Source organism: Grammomys surdaster, unplaced genomic scaffold (genome assembly GCF_004785775.1).
Source record: "Grammomys surdaster isolate TR1022 unplaced genomic scaffold, NIH_TR_1.0 126271, whole genome shotgun sequence".
In the NCBI taxonomy this organism is placed as follows: domain Eukaryota; kingdom Metazoa; phylum Chordata; class Mammalia; order Rodentia; family Muridae; genus Grammomys; species Grammomys surdaster.
Window position 1 is genome coordinate 6066716 of NW_021621071.1, and position 11772 is coordinate 6078487.

General features: G+C 41.5%; 1 protein-coding gene across 1 annotated transcript in view; it reads left to right on the forward strand.

Annotated features, from left to right (window-relative positions):
• Positions 1-11772, forward strand: part of Ptprb (protein tyrosine phosphatase receptor type B) — a 114408-nt gene that overhangs the window by 3813 nt on the left and 98823 nt on the right. The window contains exon 3 of the mRNA XM_028759119.1: positions 5880-6196. Coding sequence (XP_028614952.1) covers positions 5880-6196 — 317 coding nt within the window. The remainder of the gene's footprint in view (positions 1-5879; positions 6197-11772) is intronic.

An 11772-nucleotide genomic window follows, 5' to 3' on the forward strand; every position in this document is an offset into this window, starting at 1 on the left:
CAGATTTCCAAGATTCCTTCACACCTGTCTCCTTCTGCAACAACCTCAAGATTCTGAGCCAGGAGCTATGTACCTGCACTAACACTAATATGGGTGACCAGCATCCTCTGTATCCTAAATCTTTTTTTTTTTTTTAACTTGCCCACCTCTGAGGCTGATTTGATTTTTTCTACCATGCTAATCTTTACACAGGATTCTATCCCTGAGTCATATGCTCAGCAAGGGCTTAATTAGATACTGGCTGAAGGTTTCTATGCAGTAGACCTTGAGGTTGATGGTCCTAATTCTTGTATCAGGTCTACCTAGGCAAAGAGGATAAAATGCAGTCGTCTACTAGAAAATTCAACTTTATCAGAAAGTATGCAGCACATAGAGTCAATCTCTACAGTTTCTTCCCTGTGGTTGGTTTGTTCCTGTCTGTCCCGAATGACATAAAACTAAGGCAGAAGTAGCAGCTACTCATGGGAAATAACAGCCATCTCTAACCTCAAGTCATGCAAGGCAAGTGTTTGCTTCAACACTGCATGCAAGCAAGACCTCCTACTGTGCAGCCCAGACTGGCCTGTAGATCACTGTCTGTGGATCCTCCTATAGAGGACCCTTCCTCCCCAAGTACAGAGATTACAGGTGTGTGCTACCACACCCAGCCAAAACCAGCTTGCAAATAATTATTTTTCAAATCACTATTTTGAAGCCATTTAAAAAAAAAAAAACAGTCCTGCCCTCTGATGCTATCATTCTGAGTCATCAAGAAGGCAACACAAGCATAGTCTCCAAAATCCTGACCTGTCTGCTTCAAACACTGAAAAGCAGGGGTTCATAGTGGAACCCACAGTACTGCATGGGACTTGTTGCTATCTGGCTGCTGGAAACTGTTTGAGTCCATTAATATATCTTTTTCCATTCCACACAAATTGCTCTGCTCTTTCTTTAATATTTTACTATGCTGTGTGTTGGTATGAATCACGTGTTAATCTTTCTTTCCAATTGTGTGTTTATAAAGTAATGCAGACATGTATTTTTAAGGATGCCTTTTATTTCCCGGACTGCATTTTCTGAAATGTTAATCATCTTGATTATTTCTTACTAAGCTACTATAACCATCATCCTTTCCCCCGCGCCTTTATGAAGCCCGATACTATCTGGAGTGTGTATGTGTGTACACAGCCTTCCCTTATCTTCATTATTGGCTCCTCTGCATAATTTACTCACTTTTAATAGACATTATATTTCATTATTTTGGCCAACATTATCCAGAGCAGAAGTACTAATACAGCTAAAATCTCTTATGACAAAATGTCTTTAATACAAGTTACGCTTTGCAACATTGTTGTTCAACATTCAACATGAATGTTATTTGTATCAGTTCAAGACAAGGAACTAATTTGTTCATTGTCCTTATTGTTGTTCAAAAAATATTACCTCAGTTAATGATTATTTCTGATTATTTTGTTGCCCTCTGGGAAAGGATTCAAAGGATGGTCTTGACCCGGGGCAGTCAACACATAGAATAGCATCTTACAGGTGAACTTGCCCTAACAAAGAGCCAGCACCAGCCTCAGGGTAAAAATATTTTAGATTGAACACGGGGTGCCCCACTACTCTTGAATTGTGTTCTAAGAAGAATTTCACTGTAACGTGAGAACAATGTAGTAGCAATGGCACAATAAAATGTTAAAAATAGCTTTAACATATTGTTCCATTGTGTAGGAACTTTTCCTTGCCACCGTCCAAACATCTTCCTCCTTCACGGATTGGGAAAAGGCTGCAGCCTTCCACAGAATATTAGAAGATACTATAGACACCCAAACACCTAAAGATCTACGACTTTTTGCATAACTTCAAATATCTATTCCAAGAAAGAGTTTAGTAACAGAAAAATGATTTGACTTTGAGAGCCTTGAATATTTATAACAAGGATTTTCTTCCTTCCCGCCTATTTAATTAACTTCCAATAACCGCATAAGAAATTATCACAGTTCCTGGTTTGTAACACTGTTAATTCCAGAACTTGGAAAGCAGAGGACAGGCAGGGAAGGAGAGAGTAGGAGAGGGGAGGAGAGAGAGAGAAAGAGAGACAGACAGACACAGAGAGAAAGAAAGAAAGAGTCAGAGAGAGACAGAGACAGTGAGAAAGTGAGAGACAGAGAAAAACAGAGAAAGAGAGAGAGAGAGAGACAGACAGAGACAGACAGAGACAGAGAAAGACCATGAGAGAGCGAGAGTAGGACTCCATTTTGATTCATTGATGTGGCTAAAACTATAGATGAGAATTACCCAGGGACTACGTTACAGATGCAGACCCTAAGACCCACACTAAATACAGTGAGTCACAGTTTCTAGAGGAAGGCTACAACAAGCAAGCTTACAAGGTGGCTCAAACACCAATTATCCTTACAAACTACTGATTTAAAAGTCACAAGACAGAGAAGCTGAATGCTCAGGCTAAAGTTTCTCTAGCTTTTAAATCATACCAGTTAAACATACAGACACAAAATAAGGAGATATTAGATTTAAATATTTCCTTGACAAAAAGGGGGGGGGTGGCCTAAATGGATAATACAGATGTTTGGCCTGTATTGGTAGTTTTTAAAAATACATGAGGATGATTAAAGACAATTGCAGAAGACTGAGATTTTTTTTTCCTCCATATAAAAGCCAAAAGCTGTATGCAATGTAACATCTTCAGTGTTATTTGCAGAACCTGTTTTCAGAAAGTTTTGATCCTTTATCCAACTTTGGGAGAGTCCGGTTTCATCCACTGATTGTGCATGTTGACTAATTTTTTTTCAAGTTCTTATGATAAACTCACCAACTATTTTTTTTCTTTTTTTCTTTTTAGTAAAGGAAGCACAGCCTGGCCAAAAAAAAAAAAAGAAAAAAAAAAAAAGAGAGAGAGAGAGAGAATGTAATTGCATACTAGGTATTTGGAAGCTTGATTTTAGTTGTAACCCATCCTTACTTTTTAAAAGGTCTGAGAACTAAAATTGTTTTGGGTAGTCCTTAACTTAGAGAGTCAGCGCTGGCCAAAGCAGGAAGTGACAGAAATGCTGGACTCTCCATCCCTACACTGACAGATGCCTGCTGAAGGAAACACTTAGACTCTAAACTCAGAACTCAAGCCTGAGAAGTTAACACTGCTCTCAAGATAGTTGTGAAGAAGTCTCAGGTAGAACCATGGTCGACTCTGTTCTGAGACAGCACCTCGAGCTTGTCTGTGTGCAGAGTGTATAACCCTGGCACAAGGCAGTCACAGTATTAAATGATATGAAAAGAAAACAAATAAATAACTGAAAGCTGCATCCAGAAAGCTATCAAAGTGTAGACTTAGTAGACATCTAAGGAAAGTTGCAGGCAATAAACGCGGATAACCACTTATATTTGAATTTCATATAAAATTTAAGTATACTTGTAAGAGGCATTATGTATATAATATCATTATATATGCTATATACTATATATACTATATACTAATACTATACTATATACTATATGCTATATGCTATACAGTATATACTATACAATATATACTATATACTATACAATATACAATATACTATATACAGTATACAGTATACTGTATACTATATAATATATACTATATAATATATAATATATAATATATAATATATAATATATAATATATAATTAATATACCTGTGTACAAAGCCTTCTGCACAACCCTTTGCATCTCAAGAAAAGAATATTGAATTACCATGGTTACTTCATTAACTTTTGTGAGAATATCTATCTATACATTGTTAAGTCATACATGGATCTCTTCTGCCAAGAACATTTTTTGTTCCTTAGCCCTTCTCACTCACATGCATTGCCGTGTGAAATGTACTAGTCAGGTAACATTAGGATGGTAAGAAGTGGAGCTCCAGAGGGGGACAAATAAGGCTGACTAGAAAGTAGAAGTTAATTCCTTCTTTAAGAAGGGCTACTTGACACATGGTAGTTGCCTAATAAATAGTCGTTCGATTTTAATGAACAAGTGATGAAATAATAAAAAGTAAACTGTTGTTCAGTGTCTTAAAGCCCACAGGCCTCAAAGTTACAGATACCTGATTCGACAGGATTTTCTGGGGTTTATATTCCTGGCAACTCAACATCTCCAAAGCCAGTGAAACACCCAAACATATGCTGTTGGCCAATCCTTTCCAGAATTTTCTAATCCTTTGTTTTAACTTTGCCCTAAAATATTGCTACCCCATGACTTAAAGCCCAGCAGTGGCATCACCTGAGAGCATGTCACAGACATAAGAACATGGTTTTTGATGATGGCGAGATGAACCAATGTTTTCATGTTTGTTTTTCAGTATGGAAAATCCAGCCCACCAGTTCGTATATCCTAAACCAGTAGCTGTTCTTTCAAAAGATTTGTAACTTAGTAAATACAACATCCTTGCTTGGCAATACCTGCCTTTAATCCCAGCACTTGGGAGGCAGAGGCAGGCAGCTCTCTGAGTTCGAGGCCAGCCTGGTCTACAAAGGGAGTTCTAGGACAGACAGGGCTACACAGAGAAACCCTGTGGAAAGAAAGAAAGAAAGAAAGAAAGAAAGAAAGAAAGAAAGAAAGAAAGAAAGAAAGAAAGAAAGAAAGAAAGGAAGGAAGGAAGGAAGGAAGGAAGGAAGGAAGAAGGAGGGAGGGAGGGAGGGAGGGAGGGAGGGAGGGAGGGAGGGAGGGAGGAAGAAAGTAAAAAAGAAAGAGAAAAAGAGAAAGGATAAAAACAAAAAAGAGAGAAAGAAGGGATAAAAACAAAAAAGGAGAAAAAAAAGTGTGTAGGGGGGGAAAGAGCGAGAGAGAAGAGAAAATTCAACATTCTTGAAAACTCACAGAACTAAAACACTTCCCACCAGCAGACACTGTTAACATTAGACAAGAATAAGACCTTCTGATGTGCTATCTGACAGCCAGCAGTAATAAAGAATGTACTGAATATCTCAGAAAGCTAGAGGAGTGATTCTAAATATCTATCCCATAAAATCGGAAAAGATATCGGAGGAGGTAAATGCTAACCTGATTAAATCATCATACAATGTATGCAGGAATATAAACATCAATAACACTCCATGAATATATAATTTTATGTTCTACACGTTAGTTAAATTAAAAACACAAATGTCCCTATTATAAATGTTTACATTATGGTTAAAGAAATAAGTGCTATTAACGGTACAGGAGCCACAGTTCTTCAGGATGCCGTTAGGCAAGTTGCTAACAGAGATTCTTTTTAAAAGCTGATGAAAGCTACGACCCACAGCACTGCCGTAGTCTGAGTGCTCTAAGCTCAGAGTATGAGTAGATCTTTGGAGACCCATGGTTCGCTCCTGAGAGCAAGTTAGTTACCTAGATATTCACAGAATGAACTTGAACTCTGTCTTCTATACAGTACTGGCTTTTTCATACAGAAGTGTTCATTACTCTCCCTCCACCATTATAAAATTGGCGGATGGATAAAGGATGGGTAAGTGGGACAGGGCAAATAGATCTTGTCATTCGCCCAGGGGATCGTAGCTTTTTTATAGCACTAAATCCATCCATGTGCTCCTTGTTGAAGGGCCTTTACTTACTACATAAAAACTGTTTTTATGTGGTACTGGGAATGCGGCTGTCAGAAAAATTCTTGCCTAGCCAGGTTTGAGCGATAACACTGTATACACCAAGCGTGTCGGTCCACACATATAAACATCAACACGTAGGAAGAAGAAGCAGAATGGTCAATGTCCTCTGGCTACATAGCAGGTTCTAGAACAAAACAGTCTCAGTCTTCTGATAGCCTGTTTCAAAACAAGTTCATTTTATGTGAAGAATTCACATAAAATTTGTAAAACATGAGAATGATTTTTTTTTAACCACTGTCCTCTCTTCTCAGCTGGCCGGGGTACAGAAGTCTCGGTGCGGATTGCTAGAAACTCAGTTGCTCCTCACATCCCCACTACTTCAAACACCGTCCCGTATAGCCCAGACCACATTAGCAATACCACAGAGACATTCCTCCGGAGCACTGCAGAGACCCTTAGGAGCACTGCAGAGACCCTCGGGAGCACTGCAAAGACTCTCGGGAGCATTTCAGAGACCTACAGTCAGAGCAGCAGCAAGAGCGATCTCCCCAGTCTGCATACGACTGAAACTACAGACACATCCTGGAGTCCCTCGACTACTCCACCTTTCTCCAGCACCACTGCAGAGGTAAAAGGAGAGGGGGCAGTACGGTTGTGAAGGGTGGCAGAAAGCCCTTCCCTTGAAAAGGCTTGCTTTGTTCACAGTTCTCCTGCACGTTTAAAAATCAGTCACTTTGTGTCTCGCCTGCAAATTGTACATAAAGGTCTTGGTCATAATGAGGAAACCTGTGAAATCTCTGCCTCTTGATGAAATGGAGGCAATTGGGCTTGGAGTGTCAGACCCGTACTCTTGTAGACTGGCATTTTGTGAATCAAAGTCGGGGTTCATGGCCTTAAACGTTGTCTGAAAGAAGTAAATAGAAGTTGAGACCAGAATTTGCATTTCTAAACTATTTATGCTCTATGGGGCAAGAATCACTGACTGATAGCAGATCCAGAGTCACTGTGATCGATTGGGACGGTAAAGACAAGCAGAAGGCGTGGCATCTCTCCATCAACATCCCCTAAGTATCGTCTATCTTGGTGGTCCATGTTAAACGAATGAGCAGCAGTGTCCGCAGCTCACGGGTGCTACCCAAACAGTCTCTCTGTTGTGGGTGTCCATTTCTTTGGCTTTGCTTTCTTCATGGAGGTTTGAGCCACAAAAGCAATGATACGATGAAAATAGAGTGTGCCACGAAGAACATGGGTGTGTCTTGATGGTAGAACCCTAAAGTACACTCACGGGTGAAGCATGAGTCATTCCATAGCACAAACAAACAAACAAAAAGTCTACACTTCACTGTTCGCTGTGTTTAGCCTTTTTTTTTTTTTTTTTTTTTTTTTTTTTTTTTTTTTTTTTTTTGGTTTTTCGAGACAGGGTTTCTCTGTGTAGCCCTGGGTGTCCTAGAACTCACTCTGTAGACCAGGCTGGCCTCAAACTCAGAAATCCATCTGCCTCTGCCTCACAAGTGCTGGGATTAAAGGCGTGCGCCGCCACCACCGCCTGGCAGTTTAGCTCTTTCTTAAGAGACAACCCAAATTTAAGGAAATAAAAACCCAGAATCATCTAATGGCATCCACCCAGTTGGACCCCCTCATTGCTTTTGCATTGGATTAAACCTAATATGGCATGTGGTCCCCAGCTGTCGAGCACCTCTATCATTATTGACCACAAGACGAATACAGTGAGGACACTGAAAAGCTCCTGGGATTTTGTTTGTTTATTTGGGGGGCGGGGGGGGCCTTTACCTGACTTTCAAGCATACCCGTCAATCTCTATCCATTAACATAAATATCTATTCCAAGAACGCAAACTCTAAATCTAGCTTTTGAAAGTTAGCTGTACCTCTCCCGTCTCTCCACCCCGTTAGGGCAGAAGACAGAGGAAACAGGAGCATAGTAAAAGCCCTTCCCTCCTGCCTTGACGTCTGGCCACCTATTGGCTCAGAGGTTGTGGGCCCAGAACAGCTGCTGGCTTTGGAAAGTGGAAAAGGACGAAAGGAGATGGGATAGCCATGACTTTAGGGGCTCCCGATGATCACCCCATGTTCAGGGCTCTCCCTAATTCTCCCGCTCCTCTGCCATTTCATCCACTACTTCTGAATGAGACATTTGCCACTTACTTTTGAAAATGAATGTCCACACCACACCATTGTTTTAGCTGCATGTGCCTTAACAGAGGCCACGCTGTACCATTAACTTAGCAGAGCATTCGTTCACATTTGATCTTAAGGGTGGAGAAGTATAACAAACAAGAGACATTGGATAGACCACTACAGAAGCCTGTCTGTCTGGGTACTAAAAGGTGGTCTTACGGGGGAGAAAAAGGCCTATCATTTTTGCATAGGTCTGACATTATACAGCATAGAAATAGGTTCAAGAGTTGGCCTGGCTCTACAAAAGTGTGTTCAGAACAACCAGCAGCAGAGCTTTGTTGCAGATGCACCACGCTAGGGCAGGTCTAACTGTATGACAGAGCTCACAGGATCAGTTCCCATCAGTATTTATAGCCTCAGATCATGGCAGACAGGATGGATTGGTGGTGGTGGTGGTTGTGATGGTTCGGTTTGGGTTGGTTGGGTTGGGTTGGGTTGGGTTTGTTTTGGTTTTTTGAATCTTATTTCCCACTCCAGTGTTTGTACGAGCTCTTAGACAAAGCATCCAACGTGACTAGTAGCTCACCTTCTGCCTCTCATGAAGTTCAGGCAAAATTCTGCATTCTAATGTGGCCAGCCTTCTAACCAAGCTTGACTTAAAGGACTTACTTTACATGCACTCACCTTAAACAACTGGACTTTGATACTCTGAAAAGTAAAATAGCAACTTACAATTCAAAGCCCATGCCCTTTGAGAGTAACTTTGGCAAAGAGCACGGGAAGAGTATGAGAGTCAAACAGTTGAGCTCAGTGGTTTGAAATTCTATTTAAACCTCTCTTAGATTTTTTTTTATATATATATTACATAGCATCTAGTTTGTGAAAATTTTGGATTGAGATTTTTAGTTGGGCTATAGGTTGGTGGGGGTGTTGTTTTGGAGTGAAGATGTGTTTTTGTGAATGTATGTATTTGACAAAAACACCTGAACAAAATGCTTAAAGCTGTGGGGGAAAGGAAGGTGAGGTTTGTGGTGGGTTGGAGCAGAACAAAACAGAAAGTGGGTGAGAGTAATGACATGAAATGAAATGGGCTCGTGTGAACTGGAGTGGAGTGGACTGGACTAGAGTGGACTGGTCTGGAGTGGATTAGTCTGGAATAGACTGGACTGGGATGGACTGGTCTGGACTAGACTGGTCTGGAGTGGACTGGTCTGGACTGGTCTAGACTGGACTGGTCTGGACTGGACTGGTCCGGAGTGGACTGCAGTGGATTTGATCGGGCAGGTGGTTCCTCTACTGATCCATGCTGGTCTCAGTGTCGCAACTGTATTGAGCATAGCAGCAGTTAGCAGGGCTGGAGGTTCTACACTCAGCTCATTTGCATGACGAGCATTCAGCGTTGGCTCTAAGCCGGCCATCTAGGCTCACCTCATGACCCCACATCCTCCAGTAAACAATACCAGCTTCCCTTTCATGATGGGAAGTTAGTCCAGCTTCATAAAAGGCCAAAGGTAAAGGCTGGGGGATTCTAGAGGTATGGGCTCTGGAGTCACACAGTGCTACCTTTGCCACATTCGGGGCTTAAAACAAGCTAGGAACCAGCCCAGAGTCAAGGAATGGAGCAATAGACCCTGCTTCCTGATGAAAACATCAGTAAAATCACATTGCAAAGGAGTATACATGTTGTTGGGCTGGATCCATCCATGTCCACTAAACAAGATACCGAATTGAATGGTCATCAACACCGCAGACGTCATCTCCAGCTCTGTTTTGCAAATGTGTAGCTGAGATATACAGAGGCTAAAATCCAAGGACTTGCTCAAAGTGACTGTGGAGAAAAATAACAAGAGTGTACACACACACATACACACAACACACACACATACACACACACACAGATATAAACACACACATACACATAGAAACACACACACAAACACACACATACACACAACACACACACATACACACATACACACACACATACACACACATACACACACATACACATACAAACACACACATACACACACCACACACACATACACACACATCCACACACATACATACACATACACACAACACACACACATACATACACACACATGCACACACATACACACAAACACACATACACACACAGTCACCACACTCTCTGACATATCGCACCTGTCCATCAAGGCAAAAGCCAAGGAGGACATATTTGAAGTGCAGCTGTCACTAATCATACAAAACAATCCTCCACTCACTTCGAGGATACAGCGTTCCTTCTCTTTACCTTCCCCATTTTTCTCGTACCTTCCCTTCCCCGTGTGATGTGCTTGACTGTGGAAGGTTGTATGCTTGGACCAGGACTTGATCTCAGAGCTCTGTGGCTAATCCCTGCCCCCTCCTCTTCCTCAATGTCCAACTCTGAGCATTAAGGGAATTAAGAGGTCACGACGCCAAAATAAAGAACTAGGTCTTCAGTGTCAAGGAAACTTAGTTGAAGTCCCCATTGTTTGTACTCAAGTCGGGATTCCTTCTTCGAAATGGAGATTATTATGGGTATTCATCTGCCTCAGGAGTCTATGATAATGAAAATCTGATTAAAGAAATCACCGTGGCCGTATATGGATGAATGTCCAATAGCGTTAGCTTCTCTCAGTCTTTGTTTTATCATTCCTAACCCTGGCTGACTTCAGGGTTGAGGAACCCAGATGAGCTAGCAAATTCTGTAAAAATACTCTGGAAGGGATAAAGTGCTGACCCTGCATAAAAACAAGGTTACTGGCTGGTTCTGATATCGCTATCTATAAATCTTGCCTAGAGGTTCACAGCCTGCTTCCTCTCCCACCCCACCCTCGTGCTGGCCTGGGGAGGAGCCACATTTCCTCAGTGCCTGAATAGCCATTGTGGTGCTGGGCTAAGCATTCACAGTTCTGCATTTCCTCCCGTTTGGCCTTCAAAGAGATCACAGCCCAGTGTGAGTCTCCAAATGGGTGAGGAGGGAAGGATAGAAAATGAACCATCACCCCGTGTGGCAAATCGGGCAAACCTCTTTTACCAAGTCACTTAGGATGCAGGGAGATACCTGTAACAGTAGGCTGAATTAAGACAGATGGTATCCCCACTGCCCGGAGCAGCAGTTCTCAACCTTCCCAATGCTATAACCCATTAAATCCAGTTCTTCGGTTGCGCTGACCACCAATAATAAAATTATCTCATTGATATTTTATGACTGTCATTGTGCTATGCAGTGTAAATATCTATGTTTTCTGATGGTCTTAAGGGGACTCCTGTGGAAGGGCCTTTTTTTTTAACCCCACTGTCCTAGAGGACAAACGCAAACCATCTCCAGAGGACCCATATGACACTTAGACTATTTATTATGAATAGAATCAAATATCATGGACCATAAGACTGATAAGATTATTTTTAATGTTTATTTTTACTATTTTTAAGTATGTGTGTAGGGGGAGGCAAGGTATGTTCACATGAGGGCAGGTGCTCTCAGAGACCAGAGGCATCTGATCCCCCTGGAGGTGGAATTATAAGCAGTTGTGAGCCACCCAACCTGGGAACCAAGCTCCAGTCCCCTGGAAAACCAGAACATGCTCTGAGCAGCAGAGCCATCTTCCCAGCCCCGGTGTTGAGATGTTTAAAAAGCAAGAATAATAATGTTGTGTTATTAGTGTGTGTTTCTAAGTTCCTACCTTATAGTCAGCGCCATCCAATCCGAATTCCAACACGCAGTTTCTTGGTTATTCAGTTAAAATGGGTAACCATCTGCTAATAGCACAACTGAGTTGAAAATTCACTTGACCCCTCCAGCCTTAATTTTTCAAGGATTCCTTTATTTTCCTTCCATTTTTATTTTAGTGGAATGCAATTGTATTGCCTTCCATTTTATTCACAGAGAACCTGGCCTGATGGTTTGTCACAATATAAAACACACACACAAATATACACACAGAGACACACATTGAAATACAGACTCTGACACACATACACAGACATACACATAAACAGACACAAAGACACACACAGAAACACAGACACATACTCATAGACACACAGAAACACA